The 26,475-nt window shown below is 40.2% G+C and overlaps 1 protein-coding gene across 1 annotated transcript in view; it reads right to left on the minus strand.

Annotated features, from left to right (window-relative positions):
• Positions 1 to 744: 744 nt before the first annotated feature.
• GUCY2F (guanylate cyclase 2F, retinal) overlaps positions 745 to 26,475 on the minus strand; it is a gene marked incomplete at both ends in the record, with an annotated part of 149,662 nt that continues 123,931 nt past the window's right edge. The window contains 2 exon segments of the mRNA XM_079764569.1: positions 745 to 832; positions 918 to 1,013. Coding sequence (XP_079620695.1) covers positions 745 to 832; positions 918 to 1,013 — 184 coding nt within the window.

Genomic DNA, 26,475 nt, shown 5'->3' on the forward strand with positions numbered 1-26,475 from the left:
TTTAGAATTTTGTGATTTTCAAGGATATGTAGAGGGAGCAATAGCTCCTGGGTTCAAAGTCCCCATGTAAGCAAGAATTTAAAAAGCAAGATAAAGAAGAGCAGAGATATTGACAGAAGCCCAAGAAAGTAACGGATCCCTTACAGATAAATACAAGGGAAGAATTCTCGATAATTAGGTTGTTGCTGCTTCATAATCATATCTTTCTAGTAGAGGAGGAATTATCCTGAATTCAAGCCAAGCAGTAAAAGAGTAGCCAGTATTAGTTTGGTTGGCAATGCCAATCTTGGAAGGGATCAGGTAGTGCCTCCTTAAAGATGGTCTTGCCAATAGATCCCAGGAAAGGGGGGTTAATGCAATATTGCTGTGTTGCTTAGGTAGATGTGAGTCTCACAAGTCTTGAGGTGACTCACTATGTGGCCCAGGTTCACAACAATGAAAAAGACAGGTGCACCTGCTTGATAACTGGATAACAAGCCCTGCTTTGTTAATGTGCAAATGTGTTAGTGCAGGAGGCAAGGGTCTCTCTCAGGCCAGGGCAGCTGACCTCCCTCAGATGCAGCTTGCTCTGCAACAGGCTTCTCCACAAGGTTTTTGGCATAATTCAGCGGAGCTTGGAAATTCACCAACTCCATCACACTCTGCCAACAGAGTGTAGGTTGAGATTGGCACTCATGCCAAAGGGAGCCCTAGCTTTGAAAATCTGGCAAGCTCTTATGCTCTGTTTTCCTACTGGTCATTACCTTATGGCTTGTTTTTTACCAGCTGCCTTTCTGCTTTTCTTCTTTGGAGGGCTGCAATCACTACCAGTTTCAGGCCATGTCCCACTTGACTGCAGTGTAGGAGAGCAACAAAAATAGTGAAGAGAGTGTGGCAGAATAGGACATAGGAAGACTCTAATAAAGTGTGAACTTCACTTACCCACTTTGCCCACTGGTGGGGGCACAAGAAGGGGCTTTGTGAAACCTTTTTTTTTTCCAACCAGCCAGAAGGTCTCTTCTGCTTTGCCCTTACTATAGAAAATACGGAAAGTTACAGACATGCTATAAACCTAAAGCAGTCCTTCTGATCAATAGGTTACAAGCATTTATTTTGGCTCAGAAATTGCCTCTGCTTTCCTTTTGTCATCACTCCCTGGAATCTTCCTTCCTGTGTGGCTTGCTTGCTATATATACCTGAGATTCAGGCAAGCTCCATAAGCTGCCAAAGCAGTCAGATGAAAAGTGAATACCATTTCAAGCTGTCATCCAGATGTTTTATCTACCTGTTGCCATGCAGCTCCATCTTTGGGAATGTGTGGCTGTTTAGCTTCATAGCAAGTAAACACCTGGATGCTCAATTTAAGATTTTGTTCGTCATTTTTACCATGATATTTTGGCATTAGGCAAATCATTGTGGGTTTTTTTGTATCTAGAGTACATACTTCCCCACAACACCCCACCATCTAACAATGCTCACAAAACCCAAAAAAGGAATAGAAATGGAAAAAGGCTGTGCAACTTTGTTTTTATGCCCAGGGCATCCTGGCTGCTTTGAGAAGTCTACACATCTGCAGTGTTTTCATCTTGCCAGGGGATTCCTACAGGTAGGGAGAGACCCCGGGGGGTGGGGGGTCTTCATCTATAGTTGGCTGTCAAGAACCATTGGTCTGAGAAAATACTATAAAAGGAGTATAAACTCAAGCTGGTCATCCTCGAGCCTGAGTGATAACCTTAGAGGAGCCAAATTTTCAGCCTCTGCTCTGTCCTCCCTTTTTTTTCAATAAATCCTCCTCTCAATGAGTTTCTCTCTCCTCCTTTCAAAACTCTTTTGTCTGTCCTCTCATTTCCTTCAATCCATAATAAACAAATGTGCTTACTAAGACTGAGGGAAGTAATGGGATGTGCTTCTAACTCATTAATTTGAAATATGGTCTTACTTGCAGCAGATCTCATTTGGAACAGTTCAAAATTATTTAACTTACAAATTCAAATTAGGTTTGCCTCATTCAAGTATAAAATCCATTGCTCTCTATTTTATATCACATATATTCATCCCTTAACAATAATAACAACTATAACAATAATTAGCACATTGAATTGGAGAATCTGAAAGTATTTTGCAAAAATTTGCTTCAAGGCTCTGAACAACCCCTCCATGAAGAAAGTAGGAAGAGAATACCATGACTGCCATTAACTGGCAACCAACTCACCTAAACCTCATATAATTGGACTGTTTGGGCCACTCTGTTTTCAGAAGAGGTGAACAACTTGAAAATATTCTCACATCACTCATTCTTACATTTAACCCAATCTCACTGTATCAGGGCTGGGAATATAGATATGGCTCTGTCCATAAAGGGCTCAGTGTAGTTAGATAAAAACAACTGTCTTAGGCTCTAAACACAAGCCCAACTCTTCTGCCCCTTAAGCTCTTTCTTTTCTTCACAGTATCTAGTACAGTGTTCTGAACAAAACATTTGATCTGTAAATAATCAGATTGTTCTATTAACTGGAGTTATCAACCCTTGAGCATTTGGAACACTCAAGGTATCATCGGACCTCAATTTGGTAAAACTTACTCTTAACGCTCAAACTTGAGAACCCCAATCATTAGCCATATTTGACTGTCATAGATCCAGAAGCTATTAGGACAGCATGCCATCCCCAAGGAAGCTTTGCAGATTCAAGGATGGTCCAGAAATTTGAATGAGTCCTTGGACACACTGGAATGCCACAACTACTGGTTGCAAAAGATGATGGTAGTGTTATAGATTCAGGCAAGTTTACAAATCAAAGAGTATGAAGGGGAGAGGCAAAGGTTCCAAGATGGTGGCAGAGTAGGTATAAGTTTCACTCACCTCCTCCCAGGACCAACCTGGAATTACAAATAAAATATAGAGCAATCAACTGAAGATTAGCTGCAAAGAAGTCTTATAACCAAGGATTTATAGAAGAAGCCACATTAAAACTGGTAGAAAGGGCAGTAATGTGAAAAGGGCTGGCTCCACTCCCACAGGTAGCGGCTGAGATTTTAGAGAGATATTTCAGCTGCAGGGGGCTCCCCTTGAAAAGCATGGGGTCTCAATCCCAAGCTCAGCTCCACAGTCCAGAGCATCAGAGCTGGAAAGAGACACCCACATAATATCTGGCTATAAAAACCATCAAGGTTTCTGTTTGCCAGGTAGAAGTGGGAGTACTCTAGAGACACAGGAACACTCTAAAAGAGCCAACACACAAAATATCATTTTCAGCCACTCATCCTGGGCTCTGGTTGGGGGTAGGGTGTAACAGATAAAAGTTGCATGAGGAGAGACTGGTGTCTGTGGCTGTAGGGAGAGAGCTAAAGGGACCGCTGCCAGAATCCATGAATTGAGTTATTCTCCCACACCACAGATGCCATCTTTCTTGGATGGAGCATGCCCCTCCATACCCCATCAGCCTATATGAATGCAATAACCCAACCCTCTGGGCTCTTTGCCATCCCAAACAGTGGATCTTATGCCCTGATGAGGAGTCATCTGGCTTGGCCAAGGTGTAGAGGTCTGGGAAGATTCAGGAAGTGTTAATGACTGAGTTGTGTGGTTTTGGACCACAAATGCCATTTTCCCGTGAACCTGACTGGCACTTCTCCCACACATGAGATCTGCTAGCCTCACTCTTCAGGCTCCTGGAAGCCCTACCCTCCTGACTCCTGGTGGCTCCGCTCTGCCAAGGTCTGGGCAGAATCAGGGACAGACTGAGTTGTGTGGTTCTGGGGCAGGGTCTGCCCCCCCGCCCCCACTTTCTCCCAAGACTGACTGGCACCTCCCACACAAAGGAGATCTGTGAGTTCCATCCTCCTAACTCCTAGTGGCCCCACCCAGCTGAGATCCAGCTCCTGGCAAAATCTGGGACAGCCTGAGTTGTGTAGCTCAAGGATGTGGGCCATTTTTTGCTCACATACCCTATCAGTACAGCGCTCTCCCTTCAAATAGCCACATCTTGGTCTGTTTGAGCCTGATAAATTCTGATGGCCTCACCCTGACAGCTCTCTGAGACCCTGACCAAGCACAAAGGTGTGCAAGCATGCAGCACCTAGACTTGCTATACCCGGGGACTTTCGCTGAGTGACCTCAGACACAGCATTGCACTGTGTTTGAACCTGTATCAATCTGGTGAACACCACACATCCTACCTGGTGACTACTAGTAAATGAGAACCTACCTCATGCAACTCAAGTACTGCCAAAGGCTATTTCAGTGACTGAGTCTAATAGGCAGCTGGTAGCCGGAGACATGGAGAGGCAGATCTTGGGGTGCCTTGGGCCTTTTGTTGACCTGCCCCTGGCTTAGTACTGGTGAAAACTGGCCTAGGTGTGCAGCGTGGTCCTTCCTACGCACACCCAGGCCCAGCAGAGGCATCCACAAACTGCAGATTGCTTTGTAGCCCCAAACAAATTGCCTAGGGCAAGTCACAGGAAGCATCTGAGTTGACCTATACCAGAGGACCTCCCAAGAGGCTCCAGAACCAACACACTAATTAGCCACTTTCAGACAACACCAGAGCAAGATCCAATTAGCTTTACAAGCAGCAAAACCATAGGAAGATCTTAGCAGGAACAAGACCCTGCAGAGGCAAAATCTATTTCTTGTGATCAGCACCTGAACAGCAGCTCATACACTGTGGCCAGGAATCACACTCACAGTCAGCCAAACTGAGGGTCAACGCCAAGCACAAATGGGCCAATAGCAATAAAGAATTGCAACAGGAGGACCCACACAACACAAAGTATCATTCCTAGAGCACCCAGCTCAGGGGATCAAGGAGACTGCACCACTGGGTTTCATAGGCCATCTACTACATAATACAACCCAACCAAGACTGGGACTCATAGCACATCTATCTAATACATAAAAACAAACACAAACACAAAAAGTTAGCTAAAGTGAAGACACAAAGAAAAATGCCCCAAATGAAAGAACAGGAGAAATATCCAGATAAAGAGCTAAATATAATGTAAGAAAGCCATTTATAAGATATAGAGTTCAAAAAGTGGTTATAAGGTTGCTCAAGAAACTTGTGGGAACTTCAACAGCATGTAAAGGAACATAGAAGCCATAGAAAAGAACCATTCAGAACTGAAGAATACAATACCTTAAATGAAAAATACACTTCAAAAAAGTATTTTTGATGAAGCAGAGGATTGCATCAGCAATTCAGAAAAGTTGGCAGGAAACACCCAATCAGAGCAGCAAAAAGAAAAAAATATTTTTTTAAATGAGGATAGTTTAAGGGACCTTTGGGACAATATACAGCAAACAAAAGCCACATCATAGGCTTACAAGAAGAAAAGAGAGAGTGAAAGACTGAGAACCTATTTTAAGAAACAATAACTGAAAATTTTCTTAACACGGTGAAGAAAAAAGACACACAAGTCTAGGAAATGCAGAGTCCTAAATAAGATGAACCCAAAAAGGCCCACACCAAGACACATCATAATTAAAATGGCAAAAGTTAAAGACAAGGAGGGAATATTAAAAGCAGCAAGAGAAAGAAAGTTAGATAAAACAAGGGAGCTCCCATTAGGCTCTCAGCTGATTTCTCAACAGAAACATTTCAGGGCAAAATGGATTGGCATGAAAATAGTAAAAGTGATGAAAACAAGGACCCACAACCAAGACTACTTTACCCAGCAAGGATAGCATTTAAAATTGAAGGAGAAATAAAGAGCTCCCCAGATAAGAAAAAGCTAAAGGAGTTCATTACAACCAGTGTTACCAGAAATGTTAAAGGGTCTTCTTTAAAAAGATGAAGAGATTTTTGTCCATTGAGTATGATGTTTGCTGTGGGTTTATCATATAAAGCTTTTATTATGTTGAGGTATGATCCTTCTATTCCCACCTTGCTGAGAGTTTTTATCAAGAAAGAGTGTTGGATTTTGTCAAATTGCTTTTTCTGCATCAATTGATATGACTATGTGATTTTTATCTCTCAGTTTGTTGATGTGATGTATCACGTTTATTGATTTCCGAATATTGTACCATCCTTGCATTCCTGGGATAAATCCTACTTGGTCATAGTGTATGATCTTTCTGATGTACTGCTGGAGCCGATTTGCTAGAATTGTGTTGAGGATTTTGGCATCTATGTTCATGAGGGATATTGGCCTATAATCCTCTTTCATTGTGTTATCTTTATCTGGTTTTGGTATTAGGGTGATGCTGGCTTCATAGAAGGATCTTGGAAGTGTTCCTTCCTCTTGAATTTTTTGGAATAGTTTGAGGAGGATAGGTTTTAGTTCTTCCTTGAATGTTTGGTAAAACTCTCCTGTGAAGCCGTCTGGCCCCGGGCTGTTGTTTACCGGAAGCTTTTTGATGACTGCTTCCAATTTCTTCCATAGTTACTGGCATATTGAGCTGTTTAGATTCTTCCTGATTGAGTTTTGGAAGGTTATATTTTTCTAGGAATATGTCCATTTCCTCCAGGTTGTCCAGTTTGTTGGAATAGATTGTTAATAGTATTTTGAAACAATCCTTTGTATTTCAGCGGGGTCTGTTGTTATTTTGCCTCTTTCATTTCTGATTTTGTTTATTTGGGTCCTCTCTCTTTGTTTCTTGGTGAGTCTGGCTAAAGGTTCATCAATCTTGTTTATCCTTTCAAAGAACCAGCTCTTGGTTTTGTTGATCTTTTGTATTGTTTTTTTGGTCTCTATGTTGATTATCTCTGCTCTGATCTTTATTATTTCCTTCCTTCTGCTTACACTGGGCTTTTCTTGTTGCTCTCTAAGACAGGGATGCCCACTCTCACCACTCCTGTTTGACATAGTACTGGAAATATTAGCCATTGCGATCAGACAAGAAGAATAAATAAAAGGCATCCAAATTGGAAAAGAAGAAGTAAAGCTATCCTTATTTGCAGATGACATGATACTGTACATAAAAAACCCAAAAGACTCCATCAAAAAATTAATAGACTGAATAAATGAATTCGGCAATGTAGCAGGATACAAAATTAATGCCAAGAAATCTATGGCCTTTCTATACACCAATAGTGAACTTATAGAAAGAGAGACTAAAAAACAATCCCATTTACCATCGCACCAAAAAAATTAAGATACCTAGGAATAAACTTAACTAAGGAGGTAAAAGACCTATACGTGTAAAACTACAGGACACTGAAAAAAGAGATAGAGGAAGCCATAAACAGATGGAAGAACATACCATGTTCATGGATTGGTAGAATCAACCTCATTAAAATGTCCATACTACCCAAAGCAATCTATAGATTCAATGCACTCCCCATTAAAATACCAACGGCATATTTCACAGATTTAGAAAAAACTCTCCAAAAATTCATTTGGAATAAAAAAAGACCCCGAATAGCCACAGTAATCCTGAGAAAGAAGAATAAAGTAGGAGGGATCTCAATACCAGATTTCAAGCTGTATTTCAAAGCCACTGTTCTCAAAACAGCATGGTACTGGCACAAGAACAGACATATAGATCAATGGAATAAAATAGAGAATCCAGATATCAACCCAAACCAATATGTTCAATTAATATTTGACAAAGGAGGCATGAACATACAATGGAGTTAAGACAGTCTCTTCAATAAATGGTGGTGGGAAAATTGGACAGATACATGCAAAAAAATGAAACTAGACCACCAACTTACAGCATACACAAAAATATACTCAAAATGGATACAGGACTTAAACATAAGATGGGAAACCATAAAAATAGTAGAGGAATCCACAGGCAGCAAAATCTCAGACATATGCCAAAAGAACTTCTTCACTGATACTGCCCCTAGGGCAATGGAAGCTAAAGAGAAAATAAACAAATGGGACTACATCAAAATAAAAAGCTTTTTTACAGCGAAAGAAACTATCAACAAAACAACAAGAAAGCCCACTGTATGGGAGAACATATTTGCAAATGATATCACTGAGAAAGGTTTAATCTCCAACATATACAGGCAGCTTATGCAACTTAATAAAAGGAAGATAAATGATCCAATAAAAAAATAGACAACAGACCTAAATAGAATCTTTTCAAAAGAAGACAGAAGGAAGGCCAAGAGACACATGAAAACATGCTCAACGTCACTAATTATCCGAGAGATGCAAATCAAAACAACAATGCGCTACCATCTCACACCTGTCAGAATGGCTATCATCAACAAATCAACAAAGGACAAGTGTTGGCGAGGATGCGGAGAAAAGGGGACACTCGTGCACTGCTAGTGGGAATGTATACTGGTGCAGCCACTGTGGAGAACAGTATGGAGTTTCCTCAAAAAACTGAAAATGGAACTCCCATTTGACCCAGTAATCCCACTCCTAGGAATATAGCCTAAGAAACTGGAAACACCAATAGGAAAGGATATATGCACCCTTATATTCATAGCAGCACAATTTACAATAGCAAAGATTTGGAAACAGCCTAGGTGCCCGTCAGCAGATGACTGGATCAGAAAACTATGGTACATCTATACAATGGAATACTATGCTGCCATAAAAAAAGAAGGAATTCCTACAATTTACAGCAACCCGGATGGAATTGGAGAACATCATGCTAAGTGAAATAAGCCAGTAAATGAAAGAAAAATACCACATGATCTCACTCATCTATGGATAATAAAGAAAATTATAAGCTGTTGAACAAAAAGATAGATACAGAGACAGTAAAGCATCAAACAGAAGGTCAAATTACTGCGGGAAGTTTAGGGAGAGGTGGGGGAGTTAAGAGATCAACCAAAGGACTTGTATGCAAGCATATAAGCATAACCAATGGACACAAAACTCTGGGGGGTGAGGGCATGTATGGGAGTGGGGTGGGGGGCAATGGTAAGATATGTACACATATAATACCTTAATAAAAAAATGAAAATAAAAAATTAAAAAATAAAAGTATGAAGAGAAAAATCAAAAAGGAACATAGTTAAAAGAATAAAATGGCAATAAATACATACCTATCAATAATCAATTTAAATGTCAATGGCTTAAATGCTCCAATCAATAATAATAATAATAATAATAATAATAATAATAAATGTTCCAATTATAAGACATAGGTAGCTGAAAATTTAAAAAAAAGTCCCATATATGTGCTATCCACCTCAAAATGAAAGACACACACACAGGCTGAATTTAAAGGGATAGATAAAGATATTTCATGGAAATGGAAAAATAGACATCAAAACAAGGGCTGTACTAAGAGACAAAGAAGGACACTATATATGATAAAGGGAACAATCCAACAAGAGGATATAACCCTTGTAAACATTTATGCAACCAACATAAGAGCACCTAAATATATAAGGCAAATCTTGATGGACATAAAGAGAGATTTCAACAGTAATACAGTCATAGTAGGGGATTTTAACACTCCATTAACATAAATAGATATAACTTCCAGACAGAAAATCGACAAGAAAACAGTGGCTTTAAATGACATATTAGATCACATGGAATTAATTGATATCTTCAGAGCATTTTACCGCAAAGCAGCAGAATATACATTCTTTCCAAGTGCACGCAGAACATTTTCTAGGATAGACTGCATGTTCAGTCAAAAAATAAGTCTCAATAAATTTAAGATTAAAATCATATCAATCATCTTTTCTGACCACAATGGTGTGAAATTAGAAAGCAGTCACAGGAGAAAAAAGAAAAACACACGAAGACATGGAGGCTAAATAACATGTTACTAAACAATGAACGTGTTAACAATGAGATCAAGGAAGAAATCAAAAGATATCTTGAAATAAATGAAAATGAGGACACAACCACCCAAAATCTACGAGGCACAGTGAAAGCAGTCCTAAGAGGGAAATTCATCGCATTACAGGGCTACCTCAAAAAACAAGAAAATTTTCAAATAAACAATCTAACTTTATACTTATTAGAATTAGAAGTAGAACAACAAACAAAACCCAACATGAGTAGAAGGAAATAATAAAGATCAAGGCAGAAATTTTAAAAATAGAGTCTAAAAAACAACAGAAAAATCAATGAAACCGAGAGCTTGTTATTTGCAAAGATAAATGAAATTGACAAACCTTTAACCAGACGCATCAAGAAAAAAAGGGAGAGGACCCAAATAAATAAAATCATAAATGAAAGAGAAGAACTAAAAACTGACACCAAAGAAATACAAAAGATTGTAAGAAAATATTACAAACAACTGTATACCAACATATTAGACAATCTGGACACAATGGATACATTCCTAGAAACACACAATCTTCCAAAATTGAATTGTTAAGAATCAGAAAATCTAAATACAGAGATAACAACTAATGAATTTGAATCCATAATCAAAACACTCTTAACAAACAAAATTCTAGGATCTAATGGCTTCACAGGAATTTTACCAAACATTCAGACAAGAATTAACACCTATCCTTTTCCAACTCTTCCAAAAAATTCAAGAGGAAGAAGACTCTGAAGCTTATTTTACAAGGACAGCATTATCATAATTCCAAAACCAGAAAAGACACTACAAGGAAAGAAGATTATAGGCCAATGTCCCTAATGGACATAGATGCTAAAATCCTCAAGAAAATATTAGCAAACCAGATCCAGCAATACAATGAAAATATTATACACCATGATTATTATTCTGAGGATGCAAGGTTGGTACAATATCCACAAATCAATATGTGATATATCAAATAAATAAAATGAAGGATAAAAATCATATCATATCAATAGCCGCAGAAAAAGCATTTGATAATATTCAGCACCCATGTATGATAAAAATTCTTAACAAAGTGGGAGTAGAGGGAACATATCACAACATAATAAAGGCCATATATGACAAACCCATAGCCAACTCAGTGGGCACAAACTAAAGCAGTTCCTTAAGATAAGGAACAAGACAGGGATGTCCACTTTTACCATTCTTATTCAACATAGTACTGGAAGTCCTAGCCATAACAATCAGAAAAGAAGAATAAATAAAAGGCATCCAAATTGAAAAGGCAGAAGTAAAACTGTCCTTATTTGCAGATGACTTGAGAATATATATATAGAACCCTAAAGATCCGACCAAAAAACTATCAGTACTACTAAGTAAATTCAGTAAAGTAGAAGGATACAACATAAATGTCCAGAAATCAGTTGCATTTTTATGCACCAATAATGAACTATCAGAAAGGGAAATTAAGAAAACAGTCCCAGTTGCAATTGGATAAAAATACCTAGAAATACATTTAACCAGGGATGTAAAAGACCTGTACTCAGAAAATTATAAGACGCCAAAGAAAGAAATTGAAGAAGACACAAATAAGTGGAAGCACATACTGTGTTCATGAATAGAATAAATTAACATCATAAATATGTCCATATTACCCAAAACAATCTATACATTCAGTGCAATTCCTATCAAGTTACCAATGGTGTATTTCACAAAATTAGAACAAATGTTCCAAAAATTTATATGGAAACACAGAAGATCCCGAATAGTCACATCAATCTTGAAGAAGCAGAAAAAAGTTGGGGAAGTCATGCTACCAGATATCAAATTATACTACAAGCCCATAGTAATCAAAAGAGAATGGTACTGCCATAAAAATGAACATACAGATTAATGGAATGGAATAGAGAGCCCAGAAATAAACCCATGACTTTATGGTCAATTAATATTTGACAAAGGAGGCAAGAACATACAATGGGGCAAAAATAGTTTAGTCAATAAATGGTGTTGATAATTGGATACATGCAAAAAAATAAAATAAAACTAGACTACCTCCTTACACTATACACAAGAAAACTCAAAATGGATTAAAGACTTAAATTTAGACTCAAACTCACTAAAAAACATAGAAGGAAACACAGGCAGCAAAATCTCAGACATTTATTGTAGCAATATTTTTTATGATATATCTCCTCAGGCCAGGGAAACAAGAAAAATAAACAAATGCGACTACATCAAATTGAAATGTTTTTGCACAGCAAAGGAAACCATCAACAAAGTGAAAAAACTACCCACTGAATGAGGGAACATATTCAACAATGATACATCTAATATGGGGTTAATAGCTAAAATTTATAAAGAACTCATAAATCTCAACACCAAAAACAAGCAATCCAATTAAAAAATGGGCAATGGACCTGAATAGACACTTCTCAAAGAGGATATACAGATGGCCAATGACATATGAAAATATGCTCAACATCACTAATAATCAGAAAAATGTAAATTAAAACCACAATAAGATATCACATCACACCTGCTATAATGGCTATCATAAATAAATCAACAAACAAGGATGTAGAGAAAAGGGAACCCTTATGCACTGTTGGTGGGAAAGCAAATTGGTGAGCCACTCTGGAAAGCAATATGGAGTTTCCTCAAAAAATTAAAAATGGAATTGCCTTATGACCCAGTGATTCCACTTCTGGGAATATATCCAAAGAAATATGAAACACTAATTGAAAAGATTGCATGCACTCCTATGTTCATTGCAGTGTAATTTACAGTAGCCAAGATCTGGAAGCATCCCAAGTGAGCATCAGTAGATGAGTAGATAAAAAGCCAGTCAGTGAAAGACAAATATCATATGATCTCACTTTTATGAGGAATGTAATAAATAAAATAACTGATGAACAAAATAGAAACAGAGGCATGGATACATGGAACAGACTGACAGCTGTCAGAGAGGAGGGGGAAAGGGGGGACTGGATGAAAGAAGGTGAAGGAATTAGCCAAAGAACATATATGCATAGCCCATAGACACAGACAACAATGTGGTGATGGCCGGGGGGGGGGGGGAGGAGGGGAGGGGAAGGGATGGGCAAAGGGGAGGTGTGCAAAAGGGGGGAAATGGGTATATCTGTAATAGTGTAAACAATAAATATAAAGTAAAAAAAAAAAAAAAGCCTGGTACATGTACACAGTGGAATACTACTTGGCTGTAAAAAAAAAAAAAAAAAAGAAGGAAATCTTACCTTTTGTGATAGCATGGATGGACCTGGAGAATATTATGCTAAGTGAAATAAGCCAGTCAGTGATAGTCAAGTACCTTATGATTTCACTTATATGTGGAATCTATGAACAAAATAGAAACAGACTTATAGATACAGAGAGCAAACTGACAGCTGTCAGAGGGGAGGTGGGTGGGGGGTTGGGTGAAAAAAGTGAAGGGATTAAGTAAAGAAAAAAAAAACTCATAGACATAGACAACAGCATGGTGATTACCAGAGGAAAAGAACAGTAGGGGAGGGGAGGTAGAATATGGTAAAGGAGTGATAAATGGTGATGGAAGGAGACTTGAATTGAGGTGGTGAATACACAATGCAATATGCAGATGATGTATTATAGAATTGTATACCTGAAACCTATATAATTTTATTAACCAATGTCATCCCAGTAACTTCAATTGGGAAAAAGAGTATTAAGGGGAGTTCTAGGGGCTCTCTGAGGTTTTGGAGCCCATCCAGAAGACTTCTTAAAATCCTAGTTCTCTTTTTACCCACCCCCCTTCCAAAATTCTGCTGAAGAGAGAGGGGTGGGGGGAACAAGTACATAACAACTAAAGGCTAAAGCAAACTCTTTTACTCAAAAATCAATCTCTAAGCAGTCCCAGAGACACCCCGCCCCCCAATAATATTATCTTACTTTTGTCTGAAGCTTTTAAGACAGTTTGGCATCTCCTGTCTTTAATCCTCACTAAACCTCTGAAAACTAGGTTTATTATTAACCTCATTCTGCAAATGGGTTCACTAAGGTTCATGGATATTAAATGTCTTGTCAATAAGCAGGCATAGCTGGCACTTGGACCTAATTCTACTAGACCCCAAATTTAATTTTTTACTATGACTTTGCTAATTTTATTATACTATAATTGGCATGCAATGTTATATTACTTTCAGGAGTACAACATGATTATTCAATATTTGTATATATTGTGAAATGGTCATCACAATAATTCTAGTTAACATCTTAGGTTCCAAATTTTTATTGCTCTTGCCTCCATACTATATAGATTTTCCAACACACTGGAATCAAGGGGCAGGTTTAAAAGCCAAAAATCAACTGTTGGGAATTTTTAAGTTTGTAATAAATGAGTTTCCTGATAATCACAGGCCAGAAGAGGCTTTTATGTGGAGAAATGAAAGCACAGAGAGGATGTAGTTACTTGTACATTTTCACACATGAGTCATTGATGAGACAAAAAATACAGACCAGCTCTTCTGACCCTCAGAACGCTGTCAATACAAACGTTATTACTTCTTAGCTCAATTGCTGGTGTGTGTTTGTGTGCACATTCTTACATGTATGCATGTTCATGTTTATTTGTTAAGAATTGAGGGTGGGAGTGGAAAAGGTTGAGAGAAAAGAGAAATCATAAGTAAAACAGGACTACTGCTTAGGGGCCTGAGAATCAAATATTACTTAGCTCCTGAATTCAGACAAAGGTCAGAAAGTGTTCACCCCTGGCAAGGACAACATAAACTGGCTGAGAACAATCATTTGAGTAAGTCTTCTTCTTCTTCTTCTTCTGAGCTACTTCTTCTGAGGCCCTGGTAAATACAAATGATAAGCCAAGATATATACAAATCTCAGCAAGGAGCTTCAAATTTATCAGGGAATAATGTAAGAAAAGAAGTAATATGATGACTTATCACCAGGCCATCAGAAAAGAAATATCGAAAAATGCAGAATTCGTCAGTTAACCACTTATGATTTGTTACCAGCATAGTACAAGTGGGGATTGGAATGGGCAGTTGGACAATTCCCCATAGAGGCTGAGCTTCACATCTCTAAATGGGTCCTCCCCCAAGCTACCTCAGCTTCCCTTCTTTGGTCTCTTTCTTTGTACCCACCCAATTACTCAACTTCTGTATATTCTCTTCTCTTACCTAATACAATCTACATCTTTGATTCCACTAAAGGAAACATCTTAAAGTGCCACCACTCCAATGAAGAAGATGGGATGGGATGGGGGGCGGGGAATGAAGAGTATTATTAGATCCAAGCCTTGAGGCCAAGAGAAGAGACTCTGATGAAGGAATTGCAAATATCAGCCAGTTGGAAGGAGATAATATTTTTAGCTTTGAAATCACACCTGGTTGGACATCAACTGTGGTCTTTCTGACCCATGTTACGAGAGCAATTCTTGTTTTCAGTGGATGAGGAGTGGAAATACTGAATCAGAATTTCTGAAGTGTGCTGGTGATATGGTCTTATTGGGGAAGGAATCCCCCAGTCCCTACTATGTAATGTCTAATACCTGTCCTCTGCTGTGGAGGTGGGGGACACAGATAGAAAGGATCTCACCTTCTCTCCCTTCCTTTTTTTGGGGGGGGTCTTACTTTCTATCATTTTCCTTCTTCTCGTTGCTTCTTCTTTTTCCCTGGAGCGCCTCTATTCTGTCTTTGTATCTCCCTTTCAGTCTCTCTTCCTTAGGAGTCCCCTGCCACCTCAATAACCAAGACCTAAAGTGACCTTAGGGGAAGCATCTCCCTGCCTCTTTCTCCAATTTGCTGTATAGCACATTCCTAAATTTCCTGGGGAAATTGTGATGCTGCAAAGGGCCCTTTTGAAGTAGTCCTGCTTTTGTACTTAAAACACCCAAAGATCTGATTTCTTCTGAGTGGAATTTGGGGGACAATAAAAACCATGGATATAAGGGCATATTTTTCCTTTTCAGTTTCAAAGTGGCACCTCTTTAGCTTTTAAATAATTGTATTTATTTCCAGCAATACAGAGATAAAGGTGCTTCAGGAAACAAAGCTGCCTTTGTCCTATAGAAGGATCACAAAAGCCTTTGGTGACTTGATTCACCGCCCAGGTAATATCCCCATTCCCATTATCTCACTGATTTCTCTGCAGTGGTTGAAAAGAATCTCTGTCCCTTCATAAGTGACTCATCCCACCTGCTACAAGATATTAAGGATCTATTGGAAGGGACAAACTAGAACAAGCCAGAAAAGAAATTAACTAGAATCAGGCCTTCCAACCTTTAACTTCTGAAATATGTTTACATTTAAATTTCCACCATTTGAGGAAGGCATGCCAAATTGTGCATTACTCAGTGACCAGGTTTTGCTTTGCCAAGAATAACTACTGAAGAAATAATTTTCATGCACAATGGTATAGAAAGGGTACTGAATGGGAAGTCAGGCTTCCTGAGTTTTGGCCTGATTCTGCCATCAATTGACTGTGTGAACCTAATCAAATTACTTCACCTTTCTTGATCTGAAATGAAGGAATTAGATTATCAGATCTCTAGAGTCTCTTACAGCTGGACAGCCAGGGGTCCTGGAGTCATCCAGAAGATGATGGAAAAAATCCAGTGGAAATAGCAAAGAGAGAGAGAGAGAGAGAGAGAAGAGAGAAAGAGAGAGAGAAATTATTCTAATCCTGAATCCTAGATCAAATGATAATCCTAACAAAGAGAAAAGGTGGCACAAAATCTTTGTCTTTCATGGGAACTTACTTTATTCCTCCTGGTCCTTGGATAAAGACATAACAGGGGATCAATGGTGGAGATGAAAAGTCGGAAAGGTTTTCTGATCAAATAGAAAACCCAATTTCACCAATACTGTAGCTTATGGAACAATGTCTTAAATTGCCAAAAAGTAAAAAAAAAAAAAAAAAAAAAAAAAAAAGGAAGTTAAAAATGTAAATAATATTTTGGGGGGAGTGGCATCAGAGGAATGGCGGCCTAAGGGCGCATCTATCTTCTCCCCCTAACATTTCAACAAAATAACCACCTATAATTCAACAAAGTAGTCCCTGCTCAACACAGATGCGTGCCTGAGAGACCTGCATACTAGAACAACTAAGGTGGGCTCCTTGAAATAAGCGGGGAGGAGAGACAAGGGAGGGAAACCGAACAGCGCAGCATTGTGTCTACAGCACAGCCATCAACTGACGGCAACCATCTTGGGCATCTTCCTCAGCAGGTCTAGACCAAAGGAGCTAACCTAGCATGTGGCTGGCTGTCGGAATAGCCACTCGAGTGGCAGCATTGTGTGGTCGCACACACAAAGAATGAGAGAGTGTATGAACCGTGGGGGCGTGCAGTGAATGGGATCTGAGTTGCATGCGTAAACTGTGAGTCAGTAGACACCCTCCCTACAGAGTCCCTCCCCACAGCTGGGCCTGGCTGCCGGCTTTCAGGCAAAGAAAGTAAATCGCAGAGATTAGACTCCCAGGTCTCACCTCCTATTGCCCTTGAATTGTTTCCAGTAGTGTATTATCTGTAGGCCAAGAGTTGTTGTAGTAGAAACACAATTTCCCTGTGACTGAACCCCAAGAGGGGTACTTGGGCTAGACCCTTGGAGGTCAGGGACTGACATTACTGCGAGGGAAAAACAAACCTCACCCCCAAACAGCAGAGGCAGTACAGCCCTACAGAAGCCACAGAGGCTCAAAACTGTGAGGCCACAGAGGAAAATAATCTTGCAATTCAGCGCCATCTACTGGAACAGAGTAGAAAGACCTCCTCAAAGATAAATGGGAAAACAAAGAAGAACAAATGCCATGAACAACCACAACAACAACGATGACAAGAAAGAAAATGAAAAATCCCCAGAAAAAAGGCTGTAACACACGGAATTATGCAAGCTGAATGACAGAGATTTCAAGATTGCAGTTCTGAAAATACTCAATGAGATGCAAGAAAATACTGATAGGCAATTCAGCTCACTCAGAAAACAAATCAATGAACAAAATGAGTATTTCTCCAAAGAAATTGAATTATTAAAAAAGAATATAGCATAAATCCTGGAAATGAAGCAGGCAGTTAAAGAAATTAAGAGTGAACTGATGAGCATAGAAAACGGAACCAACCAGTTAGAGGAAAGAACTAGTGATATTGAAGATAGGAATCAAGAAATGATGTAGAGGGAAGAAGAGAAATACCTGAGAATAAAGAAATACAAAATAGCCCTACAAGACCTCTCTGATTCCATAAAAAAAAAAAACACAACACATCAGAATCATAGGCATAGCAGAAGAGGAAGAGTATGGAATGAAGAGTGTATTAAAACAAATAGTGGATGAGAACTTCCCAAATTTATGGAAATAAATAGATCCATGAATCCAAGAAACAAACAGAACACTTAGTTACCTCAATCCAAAGAGGCCCTCTCCAAGGCACTTGGTAATGAAGCTGTCAAAAATTAATGACAACAAAAAAATCCTCAAAGCATCCAGGGAAAAGAAGAAAGTGACCTACAAAGGAAAACCCATCAGAATTTCACCTGACTTCTCAGCAGAAACTCTACAAGCAAGAAGAGAGTGGAACCAAATATTCAAACGCCTGAAAGAGAGAAATTACCAGCCACGCATATTATATCCAGCAAAATTATCCTTTAAATACAAAGGAGAAATAAGAACATTCCAAGACATACAGAAACTGAGGGATTTTATCTCTAGAAAACCTCCATTACAGGAAATACTCAAGGGAGTTATTCTATCTGAAACAAAGAACATAAGGTCATAACACTACCAGTAACATTGCCAAAAACTTACAGCATAAACAGGGATAATTTGTGACAATAAAAACATACAAGGAGAAGAGGGACAGGTATAGACAGTCAAAGGAAGATGAAGATCAGATGTACTCAAAAGGGAAAAAAAACACTATGGTATATATGCAACTTCACTTTTTATAAAAATAATGGCAACCACACACAGAAATTTCCCAAAACAAGACATATAACTTAGAAAACAAGAGGAAACATGTATGGAATACCACCAAACAAAAACAACAGATAGAAGCATAAAGGAAGAGAACCAGTGGAGGCACAGAGTTACCAGAAAACAAAAGTTAAAATGGCTATAGGAAATCCTCATACATCAATAATTACCCTAAATGTAAATGGTCTAAATTCACCGGTAAAGAGGCACAGAGTAGCAGAGTGGATCAAAAACCAAAACCCAACCATATGCTGCCTACAAGAAACACATTTAAACAGCAGAGACAAAGGGAGATTCAAAGTAAAAGGGTAGAAAATGATTTTCCAAGAAAATAACATCCCCCAAAAAGCAGGTATAGCCATACTTATATCTGATCAAATAAATCTCAAGATAACAAAGATAACAAGAGACAAAGATAGACACTTTATAATGATAAAGGGAACACTACATAAAAAAAAATAACACTTCTCATGATGTTGAAAAACATGGTGGCAGAGTAGGAGGATGCTGCACAGACATGCTCCCAGGAACAAGCTGGAATTACAACTGAATGGAAAACTCACAGGCGAGAATCCTGATACCCAAGGACCAAAGGTGGAGACAGCATGGAGACTGGTAGGAGGGGTGGAGGCATGAAAAGGCTGTCCGGGCACCCACAGACAGCAACTGAAGTCCCGGAGAGATATCTTAGCTATGGAGTGGGGGTGCCACTGAGAACTCTGGGACTAATCCCAAAGCTGGGCTCCCCAGCAGAGAGCACCAAACTGAGGAGGGTACCCACATAACATCTAGCTATGAAAAGCAGTGGGATGCTGTCTTCCAGGGAGTGGCAACTGAAAGTTGGGCACCCTCTTAAAGGGTCAATGCACAAAAATTCCCTGTCCAGCCACCCACCTTGTGTTCTGGCAGAAGGAGGGTGAAGTGGACTGGAGCTGAGAGAGTAGAACCCAGGACTGGGGACTTGGGGGGTAGAATTCAGAAGGCAGACACCCCAAGTTCCCTGAGCTGTGTCATTCCCTCACACAATGGAGGACATCTTTCCCACATAGACATCTGCCTTGCCTGGGGGAAAGACAGTCCACACACCCTATTGGAAAACACCTAGCCCTGAGGCCACTTAAGAGATTAAAAGTAACAATTAGCCTCCAGGCAAAAGCAACTGCCCGACCCTGTTGAAAAAACTCTCGCCACACCTGAGGATGATTGCCTGGGAGCAATTCAAGTTGAAATCCTATTAGTCTGTAGACAGAGGTGGTCTCTGGAGGCTTTGAGTCTTTTAACACTGTCCTGCACTAGAGACTGAGAGGTCTAGAGGATCTACCTAAAACATAGTCACAAACCCAAACAGATGACCAAAATGAGGAAACAAAGAAACAAACCCAAATGAAAGAACTAGAGAATTCTCCAGAAGAAGAGATAAATGAAGCAGAGATAAGAAATTTATCTGAAACAAAGTTCAGAGTAATGATGTTAAAAATGCTCAACAGTATGAAAAAAGATATAGTAATTATGAAAAAAGAACAGTCTGAGATAAAGAATGACATAACACAAATAAAGAACACATTGGAAGGAATACACAGCAGATTAGGGGAAGCTGAGGATCGAATCAGTGAATTAGAAGACAAAGTTGAAAATATCACTCAATTAGAGAACCAAAAAGAAAAAAACAATTAAAAAACAGGAGGAAAGCTTAAGGGAGCTATGGGAAAATGTGAAACATAACAATATTAAAATAGTAGGTGTGCCAGAGAGGCTGAAAGGAATAGAAAATGTGTTTGAAGAAATAATGGTATAAAACTTCCCTAACCTGGTAAAGTAAAAAGTCACGCAAGTTCAGGAGGCATGGAGAACCCCAAACAAGAAGAACCCAAACAGACCCATGTCCAGACACATCATAATTAAAATGCCAAAAATTAAAGACAAAGAGAGAATCTTAAAGGCAGCAAGAGAAAAGAAAACTGTTACCTACAAAGGAGTTCCCATAAGGCTGACACCTGATTTCTTATCAGAAACTCTATAGGCCTGAAGGAATGGCATAAAATACTCAAGGTAATGGAAAGCAAGGATCTGAGAGCAAGATTACTATATCCAGCAAGGCTATCATTCAAAATAGACGGTCAAATAGAGCTTTCCAGAAAAAAAAAAGGCTAAAGGAGTTCATCACCACCAAGCCAGCATTACAAGAAATGCTAAAGGGAATGCTGTAAGGAATTGCTGAGAAGAACAAACAGAGAGAGAAACCTACCATACAGAATAAAAATGACTATAATTAAGTACCTCTCAATAATAACCCTAAATGTAAATGGATTAAATGCTCCAATCAAAAGGTGTAGCGTAGCTGAATGGATACAAAAACATGACCCAATTATATGCTGTCTACAAGAGACCCACCTCAAAACAAAAGACACACACAGGATGAAAGTGAAGGGATGGAAAAAATTTTTCCATGCAAAGGGAAAAGAAAAAAAAGCTGGAATAGCAATACTCATATCCAAAAAAATAGACTTTAGAAGCATCATGCTAAGCAAAATAACCCAGTCGGAGAAAGATAAATATCATATGATCTCACTTATTTGTGGAATATAATGAACAACATAAACTGATGAACAAAAATAGAGCCAGAGGTGGAAAATATACTAGAATACAATAGAAGTTATCCTGTTATTTGTAGATTTTTAATATTTCTTACAACTTTTGTGATATCATACTATGTTAGTACAGTTTTGGTAAATTATTATACTTAAAATCCTCTTATTCTTAAAATATTAATGTTTATTACATGTAATATTATCATATGCAAGATAATTTGTCTTGAATAATTAGTATTTTTGCATGTAACATTATCATATTTAAAGTCATTTTTCTTGAGACATTAATGTTTATTGCATGTAACATTATTATATTTAAAATCATTTTTCTTAAAATAAAAAAAAACTGAAAAGAAAAAATAACACTTCTTAATATATATTCACCCAACCAGGGAGCACCAAAATACTATATTAAAGAGCTACTCACAGAATTAAAGGGAGAAACACATCAAAAGATAATTATAGTTGGAGACCTTAATACTCCATTGACAACTCTAGACAGATCAACCAACCAAACAAACAAAAAAAAACAATAAAGAAATATCAGCCTTAAATGAAACACTAGACCAAATGGATATAATCAACATTTACAGAACATTTCATCCCGGAACATCAGACTATACATTCTTCTCCAGTGCGCATGGAACATTCTCAAGGATAGACCATATGTTGGGTATGTTGAGTCACAGAACAAGCATCAACGAATTCAAAAAGATTGAAATTATTCCAAGTATATTTTCTGACCACAATGCCATAAAATTAGAAATCAACTGCAAAAAGGAGGTAAAAAAAAAAAAAAACCTACAAATACGTGAAGATTAAACAACATACTACTAAAAAATGACTGGGTCAAAGAAGAAATAAAAGATGAGATTAAAAGATATATAGAGACAAATGAGAATAACACAACATATCAAAACCTCTGGGATGCAGCGAAAGCTGTAATAAGAGGGAAGTTTATATCACTACAGGCCTATCTCAAAAAGCAAGAGAAGTTCCAAGTAAACAACCTAATATCACATTTAAAAAGGCTAGAGAAAGAAGAACAAAAGCAACCCAAAGTTAGCAGAAGAAAGCAAATAATAAAAATCAGAGCAGAATAAAATTAAATAGAGAACAAAAAGACTATAGAAAAAAATGATAAAAGAAAGAGCTGGTTCTTTGAAAAGATTAATAAAATTGACAAACCCCTGGCTAGTCTCACTAAAGAAAAAAGGGGAAAGACCCATATAAACAAAATCAGAAATGAGAGAGGAGAAATTACCACAGACATCACAGATATACAAGGGATCATACTAGAATATTATGAAAGCATTTATGCCACCAAATTCAATAATCTAGAAGAAATGGCTAAGTTCCTAGAAACATATAACCTTCCTAGACTAAATCATGAAGAACTGGAAAATATAAATAGACCAATCAACAGTGAGTAAATTGAAACAACCATCAAAAACCTCCCAAAAAACAAAAGTCCAAGACCAGATGGCTTCACCAGTGAATTCTACCAAACGTCCAAGGAAGAATTAAAGCTTATTCTTTGCAAAGTCTTCCAAAAAATTGAAGAAGAGGCAATACTTCCTAACACATTCTATGAGGCCAATATAACCCTAATACCAGAACCTGGCAAAGATAACACAAAAAAAGGAAACTACAGACCAATATCCCTGATGAGTACAGATGCAAAAATCCTAACCAAAATACTAGCTAATCGAATACAAGAGTACATCCAAAAAATAATACATCACCATCAAGTGGGATTCATTCCAGGGGCACAAGGATGGTTCAACATTTGCAAATCAATCAACATAATACACCACATTAACAAAAGAAAGGATAAAAATCATATGATCTTGTCAATTGATGCAGAAAAAGCATTTGATAAGATACAACATCCATTTATGATTAAAACTCTCAATAAAATAGGAATAGAAGCAAAGTACCTCAACTTGATAAAGGCCATATATGATAAACCCTCAGCCAATATCATATTCAATGGTGAAAAACTGAAAGCTTTTCCCCTTAGATCAGGAACAAGACAAGGATGTCCTCTCTCATCACTTTTATTCAACACTAGAGGTCCAGGCATGAAATTTGTTCGCAGGTACAGTCCCTAGGCCTGGTCTGTGATCAGGGCCATCTTCCCCAGCTGCCCACAGTCAGCCCTGCCCTCTGCCGCCACCCATGCCTGGTTCCCCATTCACCATGGGGGGTGGGGAGGTACCAAGAGGTGATCAGTGCACCTCATAGTGATTGGTCGAGCGGTCCTCTGGTCATTCCACCATTCCATCAATTTGCATATCACTCTTTTATATATATAGATGTGCTCCAATCCTTCCACTTCCAGGGAAAGGGGCAAAGGAGTGTTGCTGAAAGTGATAAGGGAGGCAGCAGGGCGAACTTTATTTTGGTGGGAGGAGTTTCCTCTGATGAGGGGCTTCAAAGGACAGCAGCCTACTTCTGCTACCCTCTGTCTCCAGAGACAAAATTTCTGATTGGCATCTGGCAGGACAGAGCAGTTGCAGGTATAGGACTGGGAGCACCTTTCTGCATGCAGCTCCCTGGAGAGTCTCTCCCGGCCAAGGAAAGCTTTGTTCTAACCACTTCTCTCAGATCCAGGGCTGCTGGGTGGTCTGGGGCAGGAAGGAAGAATGGAGGTCGGGCTGGGCAGGGCAGGAAGAAGTATGGGGTAGAAGACAGGAGGGGGAGGGGAGGGAGAGGGTGTAATCTGTGTGTGGGGGGGCGGGGAGGGCTGGTGCAGAAGGGGAGTTGGGGTCAGCATAGGAAGGTTTGGAGGTACTGGGGGAGTAAGAGGGACCAGCAGATGCCAGAACAGGGGAAAGGGTCTATGGAATCAGGTGGGGGTCCGCGAGGGTGAGTATAGACTAAGTCCCTTCCCCAGAACCTGCCATCCCAGGTGGCTAGTGGGAGGGGTCCATAGCGAGGTGCTGAGCCCCCTACATTTTTGTGTCTGAGACTCCAGAACATGTGGCCAACACGCCACACCCCTGCCACCCCTGCCGAAGTGCTGCCATTTGGAACACATTTGCAGACACATGGATTGTTTTTAAGTTAATGCTTTTTAATTCACTCTGTTTCCCACTTGTCGTTTTTTATTGAAAAGGCGGATTCTGCTGGTGTGTGTTCCTTTGCAGAGGAAGCAGGGGTGTTCTCCACGGGCAGAGATCCCATGAGAAACAGAGACAAAAGGCCCAGTGAGATATGGGGAATGAGTAAACAGGGTCAGAGAGCAAGGAACAGGGAGAGGGATGCACAGGGTGAGACAGACAGCCACAGAGAGCCCAGGAAGGCTAAGGGAGGGACTCAGCCCTAAGGGCAGAGCGAGTGTGCTGAGAAGTCCTGCTTCGGAAGGCTGATCCCTCCACCTCCAACTAAGGCCCCTGGGGCTGAGCTTGCTCTCCTCTGCTCTCTGGTTCCCTTCAGCATAGACATGGCTGAACTGGCCTCAGGGAAAGGACTGGAAGGATGTGGTGAGCAATGGACAGAGTAAGCAGGACCAGGGTAGCCAAGGGCTAGGTATCCAAAATCAGACAGAGAGAGGAGGACCTGGAGGCATTCCCTCCCAGGTCCCCGCACACCTTCTGTTTTTGAGCAAAGCCCGAATCCCAAATCCCCGTGCCAGGGCTCTGGAGAGTGGCGGCCCTGGCCTCCTGTACTGCCTATGGTGAGTTCCCTAACCTCTCTGAGCCCTGGCTATGCCACCTGTAGGACAGGAGCACTGGTGGCTGAGGTTCTAAATGGCTCAGGGGGCAAGGAGACAGAGCATGGTCTAGGACACCTCGATTTGGTGGTTACATCTGAAATCCCAGGAATTTTTGGCCTTGGCTGCTGCCCCCGGCTCACATTTATGTAGGACTTGCATAGACAGGAGAGCCGAAAGCTAGCACTTCCTTCACAGCTGAAAACCAGTTCATCCTCCCCCTTCCCCCAACCTGCCACCCCCTCCTCTCCTCACTGGTGCCTGGTACTCAAGAACCTTCCCAGCAGCCAGTGTAGACACACAACCTAGGACCCACAAAGATATCCCCAAGCCAGCACGTGGTGGCTGTGTACACAGTTGGGCAAACACAGACACACCACACAGGGTGCTGTGGATGGGGATAGAGCTTGCCCGCCCAGTGAGAGGGCTCATTCTGCGGAGCAGTGGCTCCGTGGGTTTGTTCAGCCCGGGTGCAGCTCCCAGGCCTGGAGTTGGTGAACTGAAAGCCCAGGATAATTAGAGCTAACTACATGTGTGCAAACAGCCACAGAGGATGCCTGGGCCGGCCGCCCCTCCCCCGGCCTGCCCCTGTGATCCCACCCCAGTGATCCCACCCCAGCAAAGGGGCTTTGCTGGCACAGCTGGGGCTGAGCGCCTGGGGAAAGGGCATGCAGGCAGAGAACCCCTGGGGCCCAGGGGTTGGGGTGAACCTTCCACTTCCAGAGCGCCCCCGCAATTACACACTCCAGTGCACACTGTGGCCCCAGGATGGCAGGTTGTGATTGGGTTAGGAATTGGACCAGAACTTGGTCCGAGCTCCCCTTGGCCTTGTGCTGAGAGGGTCCTGGTGGCATGGGCCCCAGCATTTGGGTCCTTAGGTTTCTATTATCTTGGCCTCCTGAGCATTCTCGTCTCTGCAAAGATTCAAGACGGGGCTCTCCTTGTATCCTGCCACGGGGAGTGCCTGTCTGGAGGAAGGGACAGAATCTGGTGCTTGGCTTTTAGTGATCAGTTTGTCTCTGCCTGGATGTGCCACAGGACCCCAAAAGAGTGACTCTTCTGAGCTTTCATTTGCGTGTCCATATGGTACATGCTTCCTATGAGATGCGGAGTCCAAGGGGAAGGGGAAAGGTGTGAATTCCTCATGTGTGAATGAGGCTTTATACTTTGAACTGCTAGCCTGAATCAGTGATCTAATTGTGGTTTCAGGAGCCTTTGGTGGATTGGGTTGGAGTGGTGGTGGGGTTGGGTTTTACATTTTTATAGAGGCCCAGTGCATGGGTGGGGTCTGGCTGGCCTGACGTGATGGGAGCCCCTGATTGGGGTGGGGGTCCCCACTGGGGGGTGGGGTGGCTGGGACGAGGTGCCACGGTCATTCTGGTTGTTCTGGTCATTCTGGTAATTCCACAGTTTTGGTCACTGGCCTTTTATTATATAGGATAGTACTGGAAGTACTAGCCAGAGCAATAAGGCAAGAGAAAGAAATAAAAAGCATCCAAATAGGGAAGGAAGAAGTCAAACTGTCACTTTTTGCAGATTACATGATGTTG

The sequence above is a fragment of the Cnephaeus nilssonii genome (assembly GCF_951640355.1).
Source record: "Cnephaeus nilssonii genome assembly, chromosome: X".
Classification (NCBI taxonomy): Eukaryota; Metazoa; Chordata; class Mammalia; order Chiroptera; family Vespertilionidae; genus Cnephaeus; species Cnephaeus nilssonii.